Consider the following 21,069-nt stretch of genomic DNA (forward strand, 5'->3'; position numbering starts at 1 on the left):
ACTTTAAAAAGGAATATGAAAATTGTAAAAGAAAATGATAATTATTTATCATTAAAATTTTTAACACCATTCGGTAATAAATAATTTTTTTAGGGAAAAAATGGTAGTTTGATCTTTCAAAACGTATTATTTGGAAAACTAAATAATAGAAAACAGGGAATTGTTATATTTGATATTTTGAAATCGACTGATCTAATCCCCTCAATTTGGAAATGCATGCCACTCCGTAATTAAAATTTAAATCACGAATATTTAGTAAGAAAAATGATATATTATATGAAAACACAATATGAAAATATAACATGACACACTATACTGCATGGATATGAAATTCACTATATAGATGCAAGATCCATGTCTATAGTGTGTCATATTGCATTTTCATGTAGTATATCATTGTTTATTTAGTAAATCATTAAGCACTTTGAGCAATGATAAATTGCATGAAAATGTAACATGAAATCTCAACATGACACACGCAAGCCTGTGTCCCACCTTCATGCCTTGTGTGTGTCATGTTGAAATTTCATGCTGCATCTTCTTGCAGCAACAAAACAAGTTTTCTTTGTCAAATGCTAAGAGTATTAAATAAGCTCCAAAAGAACAGCTCCAAGGCACTAATTCACAATCTAAACCTTTAAGGCTTTGTAAAATAAACAAAACGCAATTAAATTCTCAAAAGATAGCAGCGAATTTACTTTGATTTGGAAAATCATCACAGTGAAGTAGATAGAAATGGATGAATGATTCAAAAGGAAGAAATACTTGAATTCAAATATACCCTAAGCAATTAATGGACATATTCCGGCCTGACGCAAATTCCATCGATCGATTTCTGAAAATTGCACCATTTTCTAGAAATCAGTCAGTTACCAAATAACTTTTCTGTGCCGATTCAATCGGAACCAGTCTTTGAGTATTAATTTTACTTCATGATTCCAAGCTAAACATGGTCATGGGCTACCTCCCATATCCTGCATAAGCAGATCCAGTATTATACTAGTCTCAAAAGCACAAGCTACTCCACATGCAGCTGTATCGAACGACAAATATCCAGCCAAGATTCTAGATTTAGAGGAATGAAAGCAGACCAAAATAAAAATGATATGGTAAAACTTCAGCAGAATCTTGTCTACTCCATCAGCCTCATGATATCGCTGCCAACCGTATCATCGATCCAATCTTAAGCATCGGCTGATTAAGTTTCTTCTTTTGTAAAATTTGTCTCTGTTCCATTAACCACTGGGTGTTGCTTCTCCATCATCCCGGATAATGCTAGTTTTGGAGACCACTCAAGGACATCATCGATAATATTGTAGACCTTCTTCTGGTATCTACAGACGATACATGAAATGAAGAATATTACATGAATGTGGAAGCTACTAATGATCATGTGCAAAGGTTGATGATCCTGATGAGTGGGTTTCTTCAAAAACAATCTAACTATTTATGAGACAGTTTTTAATGCGACAAAAGAAATGATAACACAGTTCATATTTGATTAAGTAAAACTTATTACCTAGCTCTAGCAGCCTCATCAGGAGCATGATACCGAAGCAAAAATATGAACAGCACAGCTCCAATGGCATATGTAATCCTTGCTGTCCACTTCGGTGGTTCTTCTTCATCTTTCTCTGGCCTAAACCGAATCAGCTCCCTAAATGTAGTTTCCTCAGCATTGATATTGGGGAAAAACCAGATGCGCTTTCCCAAAATAATATATAAAATGCCAAATATTGCTCCTCTCACTGCATGATACAAGAATGAATTCAGAACATTTAGTTTTCAGACTATTGCCTGAGCATTCAGGACAAGGAGAAACCTTTGGTTTGTCAACCTATAAAAATTAAATTGTGTACATGACCTTTTTAAGATGTTGAGCTCTCTTCTATAGATACTCAGCATCTTCGATGGTTTCTAGAATATGCAAATACATTTTGGGCATTGTAGCATTCCAAGTTTATGTGACACTGAATTACTCTTCATCAGTTTCTTGATATTTTTTTGGTTGTCAACTTCATTATTTCATAGGACTATGTTATGTTTCTTAATTCAAATAGTCTGGGTTGATTCATACTCATAGTGCTTCAAAACCAAACAGAAACACTAATATAAATCTCTGTTAAAATTACAAGGATAGAAAGTTCCTGGCAAAAAAGGACATCCATTCAACAAAAACAAGCTTAAAAATAAATTACAAATGAATATAATGAAATGCTTTGTTATTAAGCGTGAATTGGATCTCCATTTCAAAAAGAAAAAAAAAGATGATAAAATAAATTTAAAATATTAAAATATATCGAATACTGAATAATATGGTATTGCAGAACTTACATAGTAAGAGTGTGACCAAGAACAACAAAGCTCCAGCACAGGCATATAAAACAACTATCTTGCATTGGTAAGGGTATACAGGGAAGAGGCAAACAGCGAGTGCAACCAAAGGCCAAAGGAATGAAAGAATTGTTTGCCATAAAGTCCGTCTTTTCATGAAAGTCCATGCAAAAAACCCATCATTTTCAGAGAATAGTTGCTCCTGCAAATAAAAATGAAGATTAAATCATATTTTTTGTTTTTTTTATTTCAACGTAGCAAATGAACTAAAGAGAGATGCAAGGTTGGGCAAAAGAGACTTTCAAATTAGATTACATCTTAAAAGTAGGACACTAGATTTCTTGCTGTATACAATCTATAATCATGTGTATAACTGTTTTTTCGATCAGAACCTGTAATTAAAAGTACTACAAAATGAAAGGCAAAGATATAGTAAACCATTGAAAATCACATCAAATACACATTCAAAAAATATTAGGAGTCATAGATCATAAAAATAGGTGGCCCGATGCATGAGGTTTTTCCAATGGGAAGTGAATTTCCATGCTTTGCATCTTGGTCAGCAATGTTTCCTATCACACTAAGGATTTTTTGGAAATATTATAGTAAACAATCAGCGCGACGAATAGCATGCACACATTTCTTTCGGGAATTTTACATCTAGTATTTGAATGTTAAAAATTGCATACTTATAATTGTAAAGGTTGATTGCATGGATGTAAATATATTAATTTTCATGTCAATATCGTTAAAAGTAAAAAAGCATCAAAAATATTAAAATATTATTTTTAATATATATATATATATATATATATATATATATAAGAGTTTTTTCATGTCAATAATGTTAAATGCCATCTAAAAGATTAAATTATTTTTTCTAGTATATGTAGTATAAATTCATAATTACCTAACATAAACACTTAATTTTATAAAATCAAAATGAACCTAATATTATTTTCACCGTGAAGTTGATTTCTATATGGTTACTCTCCTAAACTTTTATCCCACTAAATGGGGTTGGATCTTATTATATCATTGGACTTGCTCTCCTACTATATCCTCATCTATATTTAAATGAATTTTATCATTGTTAACCAAGTTTTTTTTAAAATACCTCATCTTCTATTAATATGCATATTTGTCATGATCTCATATCGTCCAACTGAGAACTTATTGGATGCCTAAGTACATATCAATACCATCTTAAATGTGTTTCTCGAAGTTTTCCCTCAATAGGCGCAACCTCAACTTCCTTTCTAATATTCTTGTTTCTTATCCAATCTATTCTCGTATGTCTACACATCCACCTTAACATCTTCATCTCTGCGACCCTCATCTTTCACTCGTGTATCTGTTTCACATGCAATTTCAGCCTCTTAGAATTGTGACATCAATTTCTAGAGATGATTGTGAGCTGCAACCCTCCCTTCAATGTTTTCTTCTACATTTTCTATAGAGATTGCATTTGTGGATCATGGAGTTTCCAACTTGGTTGTTTCCTACCTCTCTAGCTCATCAATAGAGATTCCTTCATTTATGAGTCTCTCTCTCTCTCTCATGTTGGTTTCTCTATTACAATGAGGAACCATCAGTGAGTAGACATGTTGTGAGATTGTGGCTGCAACCTCTTTTTCAGTGGATGATCAACATGTTTGTGAAGAGACTCAAAATTGAACCTGACTTTTGTTGCAATCTCCTTCTCATCTGTTTCTCTTTCTCATTTGCTATATGCTTGAGTCGAGCAAAGGTTTTCTTGGCATAGGGAACATACCGGCAATAGCCTTCCAAACCATCCTTCCTTGTTTCATTTCTTCTTACCTAGCTTCCTCACATTTCTAGGCAATGTGCCTTTTGATGTTTTCAAGGTCAAGCCGTCAACGATGAACAACAATCCACCACCCTTGATGACCTCCTTAATGTTTTGGGTAACAAAGTTTGGCACTGACTCTTGATAATGAACTTAATGCATGATAGTTCAAAGCAGTGATTTCGTGTGAGTGTGCAATGACCATTCGCAACAACAAGATTGTATATGTTATTCCATCCCTATTGTGATCTAGTATCAAGTCCCCCCACACCTTGTGTTGCTTAGATATCTGAATCATGGTAATACCTTTTCAATTCTGCACAAGGTATTAAAGGCGGTTCCAAGCAGTTGGCCTACTGCCTAGCACCTAGGCGATCAACATTAAAATAATATTAAAATATATAAGAGAAATATATTAAACTAAAAATGAATAATATTAATGTATACATATAACAATTGTATCCTTAAAAAAAATATTATAGTTATAAATAAACAACTCATGATCAATAAGTAAGCACTAATCACATAACGACACCAAAACATTTATATTTTGTATTACAACAACAAAAAGTAACCTAAAATCTGAAGGAAAAAAACATTTCTAAGTGTGCTCAGATTAAACAACGCACATAGGAAAGAGACAGAAGAGATAGTTAGAAAAAAACATCGAGTGGAAAAAGAAACACATAAGTTGTGGGGTGGGTGGCTCTAGCAAACAAGGATTGTTAGGTGAGTTAATGGGGAAAATTAGGTTATTTTTTAATAACAAATGAACCAACAACCTATTCAAAAATTTCTTTAGATCTACTAGGACCACATGGACTACCTTGCTAGAGATGCTTCTTAAAAGGGCCGCCTAGCAACTAGCCAAAGCAGATCCTTACTGAAACAACTTAGGCGGCCACCTTTTAGAGCAATGCACATATCATCCCATATAAAAAGGTTGCAACTTAAGGTGTAATAAGCATCTACATTATAATTATGTTATGATTTTTAAATTCATGCTTAAAATCTCAAAGGACTGTCATGAAAATGTGTGTATAAGAATAGCATGTAATTAAACATAATAAAATTCTACAAATTATTGTAATTGTGTTTAAACTTGTGGCCAACACCAAATATTTAGGATATGGTACTTCAAATTTAAAATTAATGCCATTACTAGATTAGTTTTAATTATATAGAGCGCAACTGTCGCTCATTGTCATTTTGTGACTGTTTTCTTAACTTTAAAAGCTTTACTAAGGTATGCTAGTCTAAAAACAAAATAGTCATCCTGGACCCAGAAACTCAGATTGCAGAGAGCAAAACAGAACTAAGGATGTTACGTCAATTCAACAGAGAGAAACAAGAAACTTACAGAATGAATCTCAAGATGAGCAGGCCATGAAGACAACTTCTTCTTCCCAGGCCTAACAGTTTTGACCACACGATCGCATCTCACCAGAAGGTTCTTCATTAGTAGCGTATTTATGATGTCTTCCACTTCTAAATCCTTATCTGAGCCGAGAATTTCTTTGACCTCTGGATAATTTCGCAGAAAGACTGTGAAATCTTTCCCTCTAAAGTATTCGACTCGTGTTTCTTGCATGATGGCCCATCTTGATTCCAGCTTCTTGTTGTCTCTGACTTTTTCAGCAAATAGCTGAAAAACATCTTTGCCTGAAGTATTTTTCTGCGGAGATCAACATGTTAGAGACCATAATTGTAAGAAATGTGGACTCACATCATCACATGGTAGTCAACAGATTGAAACATCCTGCTTATCATAGCTGATTTTACAAGAAATTGCAGGTCATACTTCTTACAAAAAATTCTAGGTCCAATTACCAATTATATAATTTCTACAAAATATGTACAAGTATTGTCTTCCAGATTTACAGTATAATAAAATTAGTTTTTATATCTGATCGTAAATTTATATAAAAAAAATGTAACAAGCCCAAAGGTTTGGATATCTTTTAGGCTGAAGGATCAAGATAGAAACGGTTCATGAAACTCATGTAGATTCATGCAGCTAGAAGATAGTACAAATGAAATCCATAATTAAATTACAAATTTATGTTGTTAGTTAATGTAGAGGTAACTTGAAGATGGTGGCATAAAATAAAAACCTTTAGAAGTTGATACCCGACAGATTTAATGGAAGTGAAAAGCTTTGGATAACACAAGTCATTTGACTATTCGATGGCTCATTTTGTTGGTGTAATGCCGATACATTCTTTTAATGTCAGGTCAAGCTAGTAGGTAGTTTTTAAGTTTGGTTGACATATTATCAGTGAAGTATACGCTGGAAGATGAACATGAGAAGATGATTGCAGATTTCGGCTCAAAAATTGCAAGTTTAAAACTACTCGCAATAATAGGTTATTTGAGAAGCATGAAGATAGAACTTGCGTTTTCAGGAGACCAACAACATCGATATGGCTTTCAGACTACAACACTGCTTTTTCTATGGGCATGGTTGTTGATGTCCATTGCCAGAACAAAATGACAAGGAAAATAAGAAAGAACTGCTCTGGCCTTAAAACTCTATCTAATGGGCTTCAAACGAAACAAACGACAGTTAATAACCACACAAAAATCGATCAAGCATTCATGAATAAGAATCGATATCAGAAGGGGGGAAAAGGAAAACCCTAATTCTGTTCCAACCAGATCCAAATTATGCAACACCGCAGCAACTGCATAAAAATACTTCATTTCCACAGAATACGAGCAGGAACATAAGTCTTATATATAAAGAACAAAAGAAAAGGTGAAGAATCTTGTTTCTTCAAAACAAATAAAAATCGAAAGCGAATTTAACGGACAGAGAGGGGGAAGCAAACGAAGAATAGAGAGGACAGGTGCTGGAACCTTGGGCGGCGCGTCGGACGGTTCTTTCCCCCCGTTCTGCGAGACTCGTCGAACCCTCCTCTTCTCCGTCGCGGATTTCGTCATCTCGATCTCTCAGATTGGAGCCTCGCGTTCGGCGCTGATCCGAGCGAGATCCGGCTGCAGACTGAGGAATCCGCGGGGTGGAAAAGGTTCCGCTTTCCAGGAACAATCAAGCGGATCCACCGCCCTCAGCCCTCCCACCACTCCGGCGCGCAAGATCAAACGCCTGCGTTCCTGCGATTGCGATGTGACGGAAGCAGCGAAAACCCGTCAATATTTATAAAATGCCTTAAATGCTTTTTACTTTTTAAAAAATTATTTTAATATTAATCAAAAAACTACTTTCATTTTTAGTGGTTAAAATAAGAAAAAAAAGGAATGCGTTACTTATTGATATTAAGGTATTTTTATTATGGGCAAAAATAAAGACTGCGCTACTTTCAATTAAAGTAAGTTAAATGGACTATTCCTTTTATAGCCCCTACTTATTAATTTTTCCGTGTAAAAATTAACAAATAATTGTTAAATATTATAAAAATTATATATTAATTTGATTAAACTATTTTAAATAAATTATCATTCAAAAAAATAAAATTAAAATAATATAATCACTGTTATAGAAGTTAATAATTTTCTACACCGTCCAATATCAAATAATGTGTAAATATTTTAAATCATTTACGTTAAATAAGAAATTAATTTGATTCTAATTGAAAATGAAATATTCATTTGACAATTTTATAAATGATAGATATCCTTTTAATTTTTATCTTTTTTTTAATAATTTTTAAAAGTATTAGATTGAATCCAATTATGGTTTTAAAATTTTCGGAAATGTGAATAAAATCAGTAAATAGGTGCAAAAGGAAGTAAAACTAAAGTGGAGAGAAAGAACTTGTTGCGAGGTCACAAGGCAACACAATTACTAGTTCAATAGATGAAATTGCTGAAATTGAAATAACATATAGGGGAATTTACAATGAAAATGAGTTACTCAAGCCAGTTATGAAGTCGAAACAGAAGAAATTGATAGCCGTTTCGGGTGGAAGATTTCCCCCAAATTTACACCATTTCCTCTTTGCTTCATGTTGATCATCCTCATTGTAGTATGTTGAGAATTACAACCATGGCCGGCGAGTTCAAATAGCACGCAAAGTTCGCAAAAATGAACAAACTTGCGAGTTTCGGAAAGCACAAACATCATCCACTCTTTTTGTGTCCAAATGTATCTTCAACTCCGCTGCTCACCTTTTTTCTTCTTTCAGCTATCATGTCTGAATAGGCCTGCCAAGAAGTAATTTTGTCAATAACCTCCAGAGCCAGCAACAAACCACTGAAGATTCTTGACTTCTAAATATAAGGAGTATCAAGATTTCTAAACTTCGACTCTTAAATAATAAGCATATACTTCAAAAGAATATCAGCTTGTACAAGTTCCATTTTTAATCAAACAACACAATTTCAGGTTATAGGAAACTTTGGGGCAGATCACAACTTGAAGCAACTATCTAACTGATGTTTAGGAGGTAAGTAGTTCAGCATAAGGAAGTAAATTTAACGGAAATTTAGATAGTTGAACAATTGCATCAAGAGACATCAAAATACATAAGTTTAATGTGATACAATGAGGCTAAACAGATTCAGAATTTCTTTCAGAACATTTCTCTGTTGGATTGCTTAGCATATTGATTAATGTCTTGTAGAATGAACACTTCTATTACTGAATTACTTAAAATACAGGAAAGTTACTGCTCGGCATATTACAGTATAGATAAAGCAAACTCCAATAGTGGACTATGGACTAATGATTCATGTAGCGAACAACAAGTTTAACCTGAGAAGAATCCAGTTGGCCATGGGTAATGGTCATTTCAACAAATTTCAAAAGGAAAAGAATTTACTCAGCCAGTTCTAAATTAACCTAGATACCTTCAAATAGAATTTAATGATAAATAAATGAGGAATAAGTCTGAGTAAAAACCTTAGGGTATGAATAAAGGAAAATGTACCACCATCCACATATTAGGAAGGTTACTCCACCACTTATTGTTGCTGAATGGAGAATAACCCAGCTAGATGCAATAACTGCAACCCCAGTAAGCAATATGGTCCATGGCTGGCACCTATTAATAGATGAACATTCATAAAGTTATTGTGCTGCATTAATGCATTTAACAATTTGCAGAAGAAAGCCTCCTATTAATAGATGAACATTCAATAAAGTTATTGTACTGCATTAATGCATTTAACAATTTGCAGAAGAAAGCCTCAATTTGTTAACATTACTAACGCAATTTATCCTTCCCATTGTATGTAACTTAATCACTTCATTGTTCTTTCATTTAATATAAGTGTTTTTGGTTTGTACGTCGGTGCCCTATGGGAGAACACATGATATTCATTTCATGAATAAACACTCATGAATCTGATATACCGTAGTAAAAAATCCTAATCCATAGATTTCACTAAATGCTTATATAACTCATTGAAACCTATTTTTTTCTCTGCAACACAAGGAAAAAATGAGAAACACCACTTTGCATGTTGTCTTTGTTATATCATCATCAAAACATTTAATTGACTATTATAATTTGAAAGTGAAGTTTTGGTGCAATTGTCAATTTCAACCCACAATAAGTTTCAGTGAGGGAAATAATTGCTCGTAAAGAAAAAGTTGAACAGATGGACTCTCCTTAACACCTATGCTAGTAGGAGCTTTATGGGCTATGGGCACCTAGAAAATTTCTTAAAGGGAAGTAACTATAGATAAAGCTAAATTTATTCATCCCAAATGGCTAATTGGAGAAATTAAGGAGTTGAATAGCCTTTTCATGAACAATTGAACATCAATACATCACTTTCTTTTTTCCATCAAGATGAAGTTAGACACTTACCATCAATATGTTACTCTTCCAAAGTATTCTAGATTTCCACATGAGAGGTTCCAGAATGACTCTGTTATCATGCCTCAGGAAAGTACCTTAAAGATGCAGCACTACCCCGATGTAGATGCTGAACTACCTCAGCAATCAGCAACCTCAAGGTTCCTTCTAGTGAATCAATGATCCGCCTCAAAGATTAGAGGTTGCTTATCTTACAATCGAAAAATCTCACTGTCGATGAAGTCTCATTATCAAAGAACTTATGCACCTGAAAGTCAGTAGTCTCATCTCATTATCAACGAACTTATTCACCTTCTTGATGCCTTAGAGGTCCACCTCAAAGATCTCCTCAGCACTACTCTTGATCCAAACCACTACATATGTAGTGTTATGCGCAAATTGTTGATATTTTTGCCAATTTCAGTATAGAAGAAGAATTAAATAAGGAGATTATTCTTATGTATAAATTCTGGGTATCTCTGCTACATTCAGCTTAGAGAAGTATTAAATAAAGAGATCATTCTCTTAGGTTGCCTATCTTGCAATACACAACCTTACTATTGATGAAGTTTCCTCATCGACAAAGGTACTAATCCACCTCATGGTCAAACAATCTCAACGTTCTTCTCGATGCCTTAGAGGTCTGCCTCAAAGATCTCCTCCGCGGTATTACTCATGTAGTTTTATGCATAGGTTTTGAATATCTTTGCTTATTTAAGTATAGGAGTGTTAAATTAAGAGATAATTCTGATGTGCAAACTTTGGACATCATTGCTACTTCCAATTTAGGAGAGTGTTGAATAAAGAGATTAGTCCATTAATCTATTATTTGATTCTCCTGGACGCCTTCCCGATTATGACTGTTCTTACTATCCTACCTCTTAAAGCACATAAGGAAGTCCAGTCCAACCAAAAATGCCAAGGCATTTAGATTGGGAACCTCTTTTGGGGATTTAGGCATGCTTAAGACTAAGAAATGAAATTTCACCATCTCCTTCTCACTTCATACTCCTTTTAATATATATTGTCGCATGCCCCTTTAGGCCCAACATCGCTAAAGATGAGCAACTGACTTTGATGACATGTTTAAGCAGAATAGGGCGCAGAGCTCGATCCAAAACAAAATGAGGAATGCACTTAGCTTGGGGACCTTTTGGTATTGAAGCATGCTTAATAACTCGAGGATAAAGAGCCCAAAAGAAGAGGAAGAGGCTCACCACGAGGGTTTGGTGTCCCAAACGGAATCATACTCGAGCGAGAGGTAATTGAGGTAGCCATCCATGTCCTCCACCACGCCGTCCTCGTTGAAGAACTGAGACTCGTCAGACTTGTCGCCGTTGATGCTGGAGCGGAGGCGGCGGAAGCGCCGGCGAGGGCTGGGCGAGGAAGCAGATCTATCGTGCTGGAGAAGGGAGGGTTCGCCATTCGAGAAAGATTTCGCCGGAACGGGGCGGCGGCAGCAAGGGAACAGATAAGAGGCGGAGACGGGGAGAGAAGTGAGAGCTTCCATGGCTTCAGGGATCGATACCAACAACCAATTTCCCTATTTATTTATTTATTTATTTTTCAAGGAAATGCGACATTACATTAATTTCATTTTACCCCATACCTTTATAGATTTAGGCAGACACAGACCTATAGTTTTATTATTATGGTTTTACTCCAATATCCTGTAAAAACAAAAGAAGGAATTGATAAGTTAGAAATCAGAGATCAAACTAATCTGATTAAATCAGTAAAATACTTGAAATAATTGTAGCTACAAGAGAAGTACAACATGAAGCAAGGAATTCAATTGTGCTAACTGATGGTGCATGACTTACACAAGATTCTATTCCATGGAAAATAATACAAATCCAAGTGACAGTACTATTACACTAAACCATCTGGAGGTGAATGCTGCCAAGTTCTGAAAGAAATAAAGGACATAGAACACTAGAATCATGAGGTGAGATCTTCAGCAATCTGTTGGATGGTTAACTATTCGGCTGCATTTACACTCAACAGAACTTCCAATGATTGTTACAGTTGACACAGGTAACGAATGTCGTCATCGGTTCGTCCGCGCTCCGAGTTTGCAGTTGATAGTATGTGCACTTCCGCTGCCCACACCGGCCGCATTTGAACTGATCGGTGGTAGCCTTTGGAGCCCCGCCCCTCTCGCAGTCGAATAAGGCCTTCTCTTTGATTTGCTCATTTGCAAGTTTCCGCTTGTCGCTGGCCATCTCATCGGGAGTCATAACCGCTAGTCTCTCAGGCTTCACCTCTCCAAGGAGAACTTTCCTTCGAAGATCAGTGTTGTTACCATCCTTCAAGTTGAACATTATGGACCTATATTTGAGCTTTTGAGAACCAGTGGATCGACCGAGTTTTTCAAACATCATTGACTCCACCGTGACAGCAACTCTGATGGGATCACAGGCATCCACTTCGTCCAGGATGTTTCTCACTTCTTCCCTATCATCTTGACTGGTCTCTTGCGGAACTTTAGAGAAAGCTTCAGCTAGAAGTTCCCGGATTTTGTCACGCGTAGGATCATTACATTTAACCATGGCTGTCAGCTTCGGTGGATGAGCTGAAGTAGCAGGAGATGGCCTAATGGTTGTAGAAGCTTGATTTTCTCCCTTGGAGATTCTTTCTGCGTTGTTAGCGCTAGTGTGAAGCCCAGATTTATTGCTTCTATTATTCTCAATCATGTTTCTTTCTGAATTGGAAATCTCAGTTTTCAACCCCTGGTCAGCATCTTTCTTATTCAGTTTGGGGCTTTCTGAAGTTGGATTTCTGCGATCCATGGTAACTGGCCCAGCTTTGGGTGCCTTGTCAACCTTGATAGTCTCTTTTCTCTCTGGTTTGGAATTTTTTGTTGAGCTTTTATTCTCCAAACTGCCATTTTTCTTCGAATTTGATGTCTCCTGAATGACAATATTCTTCCAATACTCTAAGAGGGCAGAAGCCTCAACTTGTATCTTTGAATGATGATGTTTGGTCAGATAGCGAAGGCGTTTGCCTACCTGAAGGAAGGAAAGGATGTATAAGTTCCTACTGAAGAGAATTGGAGAATTCTGATAATGCTTATAACAATAAACCCATAAGTTCTGATCAGAAGTTTCTGTTATAGATCCTAACAGACCCTAAAATTGGAAATTGTTAGATTGATTGGGTTCAAAATAACTAGCAGATGACATAACTCTAAGAGATGTTTTTTTTTACTCCCATGATCAATAGATAAATAGTTCTCAAAATTACTTTCGTTATTCATTAGGGAATAAGCTATTCTTATGATTTTCACAAGACAGAATTGTATCTAAAAAAAAATCCAATTTTTCATCCAGCAAAACAGAAAGGATTCTATTTATAATGGGCTTAAAGAGGACATAAATGATAGTAAGAATGCCAAGATACTTGGATTTGAGCTAAATCTTCCTAAATTAGCATTATGATGGATGCAAGTTCATAGTTTCATGGTAGCATTGTGAACAAGTTGTTCATAAATGAATGAATTTCAGATATTGTAACCACACTGTATGGAGCTCAAACTACTGACGATATTAACAAGGAGCTGTTTCCCAAGTTACATATCCGTAGCATATGCACTTAAAGCATTCAGTTAAATAAGATAATAAAGAAAAGGAGTTTATTTAAATTATGTTAACATTTTAGGGATCAAGTCTAAGAAACCTTTGATAATGGATGAACTCACTAAATAGCTGCAGCCTTAATAGAGCTCAATGGAAGAATAAGATTCATGTAGCCAATCCCGAATGGTTGGGATACACGGCTTGATGACAATAATGACTAGATGCATTCACCAATCATGTTCAAAATACTCATTTATATTATCTGTAGATGATTTTGTGGTAATTGATGAGAGTGAAAATTGAATAAACAAGATAAATAGCACCAAGAAGCATATTTTCAGAGTTCATGCAACAACAAAATCGAACTATCAAAACTCAAATACTATTACTAAGAAGATAATTAACATGGAAGGATTGGAGCCACTTTTAAAGACTTCAACCCACACAAAATTAAATTTAACTAAATATTCTAGAAAAGAAATATTCCTATAATAATCAATTACACTTGAAATAATTCCACAATTTCTCTAGACAAAGTAATTACCAAATCAAAAACATATGTTACTTAACTTATTCTCAATCTACCAAAATTAAAGTTTTGAGAATTTAAAACTTTCAAAAATATAATTCCTAATTTTTCATTACAAGAAGCTTGAATTGTGGAAACAAAAAATTTAGAAAGTACAAACTTAAGTTAGGTAGAACTAAAGCTTAACACATAAATTTTCCATTTCCAACAAAAGATGTGTGGAAGTAAAAAAGACGATGTTGAATTTAAAGAAATCTAAATAGTTAAATCTGAGGTTGAGAATTGCCTTTCATTTGTAATCCACTTGCAACTTCAACAATATCACTTTGGAAACTTTGGAGTCTAAATTTTTTTATAAAAATTGGACGATGTTGGCAAGTGTCATAATTCATTAGACGGTTGGAGTAGTTACAAGAATTAAAAATATCAATATGGTCCAACATTATAACCTCCCTAAAGAAAATTATAAGGGGAAGCATACTTTCAAAAAGCAAAGAGTATTATTGATGGAAGATTCAAGAGATTATGTCTATATGGATATACATAAAACTTTATTCATAAAGAAACATAGGTTGGTACAGTCAGACTCATGTCAACTCATGTCCTATTTCAATGCAAGTTGACAGCAATAAAGTACCAATCAGGTTGGACCAAAACCAGTATCAAAATCGAGATTTAATACCTTGTTTTATTTAGCGTAAGTAGAAGTGATTTAGGAATTGATTTTACATAAAGTTTACTATCAAGATAATCTTCATGTAGTACACCACAAGCAGTCAGGAAGTTACGATCAGTAGCTTGTTTTTGTTTGCACATATAATGTCGATTCTACTTGGTTAACTACACTTCAACGCTTCATGGAATTATGTGAACCATGTTATATTAACTCCCTATGGTAAGTACTCCCTATGTAAAGTAAACATTGGAGGAAACCACTAATGAGAGTTGATTACATTGTTGGAATGGAACATACTTATGATACTTCAAAAGTCTTCATCTCCCCACTCATACCTTTGCCAAATACTAACACTTGAACCGACAAATCAAATAGACACCCTTTTTATTGCTGAGTATAAATTTTAAAAATTGCATGTCAAACACATGGATATGCAACAATGTAGAATGCTCCAATCCGAGTAACATAGGAACATGCAGTTTCCATACCTTATCTTTTTGAGTTTTTAAACCTCTGTGATATCAAGACAACCTTTTGTTCTAGTAAAATGCTCTTTAACCCATTTAGCACCATCGTTAGAATTGAATGAGATAAAGCTCTTACCTTATGTAATCCATGCAAGCCATATCTCTCAAAATCATTGGAAAATTGGTAAAGTCACATGCACTTTGCCTCCTTGATAGCAATTTTGTCAAATATGTCTTTATGGTAACTCTGCTGTATGTGATATTCCAGCTTGCTTTTATATTTGACAAGAAATTTTTTTTTAATTTAATTTGAATATTTGCCCGATTATAATATTAGTTCATCATCAAGAAATTTAAGGTCAAAATCAAACAAAGACAGGGCATGGTTTCTGGCCATGCACTGAAATTTGAAAGATTTGAACACTTTTATACTCGGGAAAATAAACTGCAACAGAAAAAACACGAAAATTCAGTAATTGTGATATATTTTCCATGGTACCATGGATGAAAAGACAAACAGATTGCAAACACAGTGGACAAAAAGCTAGCATCTTTTAACATTGATTAGAGCATGCTATACAAGCAATAAACAATTCTAATCAATAAGTGAAAATTTTAAGAAAATAAATCAGAAGGGGGAAAAAAAAACAACTGCACTCGACTCAAAAATTCTCCAAACAATATTGAAATTGATAATCGAAATATAAATTTGTGGGAACAGCGTGAAGATAATCGATCCACATGCAACGAACACGGACGAAAAGAAGGAAAAATACCTGAGTTTCCACCAGATCTTGCATCGTGACGGGGATCCTCCTCAGCTGCTTCAGCGCGTCGACGCACCGATCCACCTCAGTCGACCCGCTTCCAGCCTCCGCCGCCACGTCGGCCGCCTTCTTCGCGACCTCGAAGGTCTCGAGTAGCTCTTTCTCCATCGGATCCAACGACGACGGCGAAACCTCTACCCAATTCCCCTATGCCGGTGGAAGGAAACGAACCTAGGGATCCTCCAAACGCATGAACAGAGAATGGATCGACGGATCGAGTCGTAATCCCAACAAATCGCTGCGGCGGTCGCCGCCGCTCGACGAGTTGGGGCAAGACTTTGGGAGCTGGAAAAGAAAACCCAAAGCCGTACGTCTCCGACGAGATAAAGGCTAAGAGAGAGAGAAGCGACGGTCCAACGGCTTCCACGTCTTTCTTCGATTGAAAATCGAGCGGTGGAGATTTTGCAGGCGATGACATCGTGTAGGTAATATATACTTGATTGGGTAGACAAATATCATTCGCGGCCCAGTGGGCCGATCGGGCCCTGGTGTGGGGCCGAAACATATTTTAAAAATTAAAAGAGAATATTTTTTTAATAGATACTGATTTAATATTATATTATTTTAATAATAAATAAAAAATTATCCATTTCAATAAAAAAAACATCCTTTGAGTTTTGTCGACAATAATATTAATTAATTAAAAGGTTTCTTATTTTAGATTTATATAATTAGATACTTATTTTCCATAAGTCGGCCGCTTTATTCAATGCTCACACCTAAGAAGTTGATTAGGCAACCGCACTCAAGGGTGGATTTAAGATTTGGAGAGGTGGACTGGATTTAAATGCGAAAGGTATGATCAAATCTTCACTAAGTTAATATCTACTTTTACCTATTAGCTCTCGTAGCTCATATACGAGTCTATATAATCTAAATACAGATTTCATCTTTTATTTAATTTAATATTTTGAATGACCACGTCAAATCTAATCATCGGCATCATTAATCTTCCCCTTTTAATCAGGAACCCCAACTTCTTCCCCCTCAAATTACACCCACACATTTACCAGTTCATCTACCCATACCACATCACTATCTAACAGAGACACATTTGGGGGACCAAAAAACATAAATACCGCCGACGCTTAACCTCTCCAGCTCTCCTCGAAGGTACGCCGGAATATAAATGAATTATTAAAGGCGCCACTATGCAATTATATTTAAAACTCGCATTAAATTCGATAGATCTCCAGAATTCCAGAATTAAAATTCAACCAAGTGGAGAACAGATCGAAGATCAAAGAAAATGGACGGCCTGAATGAGTCACTGTGAAAATTAACGGCATACCGACCACTTCACGGCGTGGTCCAGGAACTCGACGAGGGGGCCCCTTCTTCTTCTTCCCCAACCAGACCGCCAGCGACCTCCAACGCCCAACCGCCACCTCCCCCATTAACTTCGACTCCATATAAAGCAAGGCAGCTAGCCGAGTCCACGTACAACACCTCAACCCACCACTCCTCAGCACTACCACTCGCCATGGCTCGCTCCGCCGCTGCGGTCCTACTGCTGTCCCTGGCTCTCGCCGCCGTCGCCGCCCTCCTGGCGGCGCCGCGGGTGGAGGCCATCACCTGCGGCCAGGTGGCCAGCGCCCTGCGGCCCTGCAGTGACTACGTCAGCGGCAAGGTCAAGGCGGTGCCCGCCGGCTGCTGCAGCGGGGTGCGGAGCCTCAACAGCGCCGCCAAGACCACCGCCGACCGCCAGACGGCCTGCAAATGCCTCAAATCCCTGGTGCCCAGCTCTGGCGCCGGCAACGCTGGCAAGATCCCTGGCAGCTGCGGCGTCAATATAGGCTACGCCATCAGCCCCTCCACCGACTGCGCCACGTCCGTAGCTTAATTAATTAATTCTCCATATTAATTAATTAAACTTAATATTATTCATTCATATATATTTTTAATTAAAATATTAATTCGTGGTATTTAATTTGTCGACGTGCAGGGTGAAGTGAGATCGATGCGTGCATGGATCCGTACGGCGTAATTATGTAACCGAATAAAAGCTAGCTTTGTTGTACGTACGTAGCTGGCTGGTGACTGCTTCTGTACTATACGTATTTTGTTACGCACGCATATTTACGCATACATATTATATATATATATTTAATTGGTGTTATATATATGTGTGTGCATAATAAATTAAACTCATGAACGGATGGATTTATGTCGTCGCGAATAATCCAACGTTCAAGATGCGAGGGGAGTTTGGACTCATTCAACGAACCCATAAATCATTCATGCGGACCTTAGCACGGGCTAATAATGATTCAATCACATATGATTGTGAGATGGATCATGTGAAATCGTCAACAGATTTCTTTTTTTTTTTAAATATACTGATTTTAAATGAAAATTGGATGGATTAAAGTCCTTATCTAATTTTTAATTTCAATCAAAACAATGATCACTACAAAAATACACTGAATTTGCGACGAAATTTTGGGACAAATTATATTCGTCGCAAATTAGCAACGAATTTTGGGACGAAACATATTTTCGTCGCCAATCTGCAACAAAATTAGCAACGAAAACAATATTTGTTGCAATTTTAGCAACAAAAAAATTCGTCGCTAATTTTGTCGCCAAAATTAATTCGTCGCAAAATTCGTCGCTATTTTGCGACAAATATGTTATTCGTTGCAAAATAGCGACGAATAATGAATTTGTTGCAAAAAAAAACAGGATCACGAATTATTACTGGAATTTGGCGACGAAACAAGTGTTCGTCGCCAATTTGGCGACGAATAAACTGATTCGTCGCCAAATTGGCGACGAATACTACAATTCGTCGCCAATTTGGCGACGAATAGTGTTTTCGTCGCCAAATTCGACGACGAACATCAATTTCGTCGCCAAATTAGCGACGAAAGAGTGGATTCGTCGCCAAATTGGCGACGAATAACACTATTCGTCGCCAATTTGGCGACGAACACTTGTTTCGTCGCCAAATTGGCGACGAAACCTTGCATTCGTCGCCAATTTGGCGACGAATTTTGCGACGAAAAAATTTTCGTCGCAAAAAACTTAATAACCCTAGATCTGCCCCTTTTCCTCGCGCGCCGACTTCTTCTTTTCGCCGATCTCCTTCGCCGACTTCGCCGCCGATCTCGCCGATCTCGCCGAATCTCGCCGGATCTCTCCTCTTGAACTCGCCGGAAACCCCTGGTAAGCTTCCTCCTCCTTTCTTTTCCTTTTTTTTTGTTTTTCGGCGTCGCGGGGAGGTGTTGGGCTATCGGCGCCGCCGCCGGAGCGCGTGCGGCCGCAGCCGGGCCCTGGCCGGCGCGCTGGAGGGTTCTGGCGGGCGTCTGGCCGTGGCTGGCCGTGGCTGGTGGCTGGCCGTGGCTGGCCGTGGCTGGCCGCGGCTGGCCGTGGCTGGCTGGCCGTGGCTGGCCGCGGCTGGCTGGCCCGGTGGGCTGGCCGCTGCTGGCCGTGGCTGGCCGTGGCTGGCCGTGGCTGGCGTGGCTGGCCGTGGCTGGCCGTGGCTGGCCGCGGGACACTGCCGGTGGGCTGGCGGGCTAGCGGGCGCTGCCGGTGCGCTGGCGGCCGCTGCCGGCCCCTGGCTGGCCCTGGTCGGGCTCGGGTCGCCGGAGGGAGAGGTGGCTGGCTGCGGGAGGCGGCGGTCGGCGCAGGAAAATGGTTGGCGGCGCTGGGAGTTGCTGGCCGGCGGCGGGGAGGCGCTGGCGTGCGCGGGGAGCTGGCCGCCGGCTCCAGGTGGTGCTGGCCGGGCGCAGGGAGCCGCCGGTCGGCGTGGGGACGTGCTGGCTGGCCGGGGAGGTGCTGTCCGGGCGCGGGGAGGTGCTGGCCGACCGCGGGAGGCGCCGGTCGGCGCGGGGAGGTGCTGTCCGGGTGCGGGGAGGTGTTGGCGGGGCCTGGCCGGTGCTTGCATTGGTGTAGGATTATACATGATGTTAATGTAGTTTATTGTGTTGTATAATTTAAATATTACATAATTGTTAAGATACATGATGTGAATTTAGTGTTTAATACATTTTGAATAATATTGTTTTTGCAGGTTTACACGTTTCGTGAATTCCAGCCTACTCCTGCATCCGGCACGCGGTTTGAAATACATCTCTGGGGAATCAAAGATGCATGGGACTTTTGGTATTTCCAAGTACAACAACATTTCCCCAGAAAATATAGTTTCTATCGGGGAGTAATTAGGTGTAGCTGCAGTTGATGATAAACTAAGAAAAACTTTTAGATGACATGCTCAAAACCAATCAAAAAATTTCTGGCTAGATGAGTTGAATTGATTAGGGTGGATAATGATAGAGGTACATTGAAGAAAACTCTAATCGATGTTCTAAAAAATAATTTTATTTATTTGAAAATATACTGGTATAGCCTTGGGTGGTTCTCAATGGAAGGATAATGCCCATTAGCCCAACCTCAAATGGTTATAGTTAATAAGAATTGATGATGGTGATGATGATTTTCTTATTAGTGTAGCATGATGTTGCACTGTTTTGTGGCGCTTATAAGCATTTATCTATTTTCTCTTGCTAATATTAGGTTATTGTTTTTTTTATCTGTTTCTTATCATCATTATTCACTTGCTAATACAGGTGACGGATTATGCAAGAGATCTGGAAGAGATGCAAATGATCTCAAAGGAGGATTATCTTGTATCTTTGAGAAGGCATGTAGTTGATAGCATTTTGGGTATTTAGTTGGATGTTTTTGCATCTTTAGTTTGCAGTTTCTTGTATTGGTTCTTTTAGAAATAGTTGAATGTGGGATGTTGATACTGATTTACTGCTTTAAACTTAAAAGATCTATAGCGGGTAAAAATTTGAGCTGTAGCATAGTACTAACATAGGGTTTTTGCAGAAAAAGCAGTGCTTTTTCAAGAGGACTTCCAAAATATCGTGGACTTACCAGGTACATATTGATTATCTATCATGCGTGAAGTTTTGTCAGGCAAAGTTAAAGTACTTATATTAGGCTTTTTGGTTTTATGAAACTTGACTTCTTTTAGTTTTTGTTGATTTGCTTTAACATTGCTGCACCTTGCTTTGTTGTTTTGTTACATTATGTATTATCTTGAAAACAATCAATTTCCTTTTTGTCTATAGACATA

At 37.6% G+C, this 21,069-nt stretch overlaps 4 protein-coding genes across 4 annotated transcripts; 1 reads left to right on the forward strand and 3 right to left on the reverse strand.

Moving 5' to 3' along the window:
- Positions 1-747: 747 nt before the first annotated feature.
- On the reverse strand, positions 748-7,257 carry LOC141830806 (uncharacterized). The gene is made up of 5 exons (XM_074718232.1): positions 7,004-7,257; positions 5,505-5,819; positions 2,335-2,536; positions 1,520-1,748; positions 748-1,334 (listed from the first exon to the last, which is right to left on the reverse strand). Exons 1-5 carry the CDS (start codon positions 7,085-7,087, stop codon positions 1,199-1,201), a joined length of 966 nt encoding a protein of 321 aa, XP_074574333.1. The 5' UTR covers positions 7,088-7,257; the 3' UTR covers positions 748-1,198.
- A 701-nt stretch (positions 7,258-7,958) lies between these two features.
- Positions 7,959-11,427, reverse strand: LOC141831197 (uncharacterized). Its single transcript, XM_074718611.1, has 3 exons — positions 11,124-11,427; positions 9,006-9,147; positions 7,959-8,308 (listed from the first exon to the last, which is right to left on the reverse strand). Exons 1-3 carry the CDS (start codon positions 11,414-11,416, stop codon positions 8,225-8,227), a joined length of 519 nt encoding a protein of 172 aa, XP_074574712.1. The 5' UTR covers positions 11,417-11,427; the 3' UTR covers positions 7,959-8,224.
- A 198-nt stretch (positions 11,428-11,625) lies between these two features.
- LOC141830979 (transcription elongation factor TFIIS) lies at positions 11,626-16,276 on the reverse strand. Its single transcript, XM_074718431.1, has 2 exons — positions 15,933-16,276; positions 11,626-12,917 (listed from the first exon to the last, which is right to left on the reverse strand). The coding sequence occupies exons 1-2, from the start codon at positions 16,089-16,091 to the stop codon at positions 11,907-11,909; spliced, it is 1,170 nt and encodes a 389-aa protein (XP_074574532.1). The 5' UTR covers positions 16,092-16,276; the 3' UTR covers positions 11,626-11,906.
- A 1,143-nt stretch (positions 16,277-17,419) lies between these two features.
- On the forward strand, positions 17,420-18,102 carry LOC141830907 (non-specific lipid-transfer protein 1-like). The gene is made up of 2 exons (XM_074718354.1): positions 17,420-17,813; positions 17,929-18,102. The coding sequence occupies exons 1-2, from the start codon at positions 17,467-17,469 to the stop codon at positions 17,936-17,938; spliced, it is 357 nt and encodes a 118-aa protein (XP_074574455.1). The 5' UTR covers positions 17,420-17,466; the 3' UTR covers positions 17,939-18,102.
- Positions 18,103-21,069: the final 2,967 nt, after the last annotated feature.

Source organism: Curcuma longa, chromosome 6 (assembly GCF_044706935.1).
Source record: "Curcuma longa cultivar G26 ecotype Majalengka, Jawa Barat chromosome 6, ITB_CL_G26_1.1, whole genome shotgun sequence".
In the NCBI taxonomy this organism is placed as follows: Eukaryota; Viridiplantae; Streptophyta; class Magnoliopsida; order Zingiberales; family Zingiberaceae; genus Curcuma; species Curcuma longa.

Excerpts from the sequence above, each read along its gene's own strand:
- LOC141830806 (XM_074718232.1), bottom strand. The coding sequence starts at position 7,087 with ATGACGAAATCCGCGACGGAGAAGAGGAGGGTTCGACGAGTCTCGCAG. Across the intron at positions 2,537-5,504 it reads CTCATCTTGAGATTCATTCT|GAGCAACTATTCTCTGAAAA; the intron begins GTAAGTTTCTTG and ends TTTTATTTGCAG. Across the intron at positions 1,749-2,334 it reads CTTGGTCACACTCTTACTAT|TGAGAGGAGCAATATTTGGC; the intron begins GTAAGTTCTGCA and ends TGTATCATGCAG.
- LOC141830979 (XM_074718431.1), bottom strand. The coding sequence starts at position 16,091 with ATGGAGAAAGAGCTACTCGAGACCTTCGAGGTCGCGAAGAAGGCGGCC. Across the intron at positions 12,918-15,932 it reads AAGATCTGGTGGAAACTCAG|GTAGGCAAACGCCTTCGCTA; the intron begins GTATTTTTCCTT and ends TCCTTCCTTCAG.
- LOC141830907 (XM_074718354.1), top strand. The coding sequence starts at position 17,467 with ATGGCTCGCTCCGCCGCTGCGGTCCTACTGCTGTCCCTGGCTCTCGCC.
- LOC141831197 (XM_074718611.1), bottom strand. The coding sequence starts at position 11,416 with ATGGAAGCTCTCACTTCTCTCCCCGTCTCCGCCTCTTATCTGTTCCCT. Across the intron at positions 9,148-11,123 it reads TGGGACACCAAACCCTCGTG|GTGCCAGCCATGGACCATAT; the intron begins GTGAGCCTCTTC and ends ATCTATTAATAG. Across the intron at positions 8,309-9,005 it reads TCCTTTATTCATACCCTAAG|GCCTATTCAGACATGATAGC; the intron begins GTTTTTACTCAG and ends ACTTCTTGGCAG.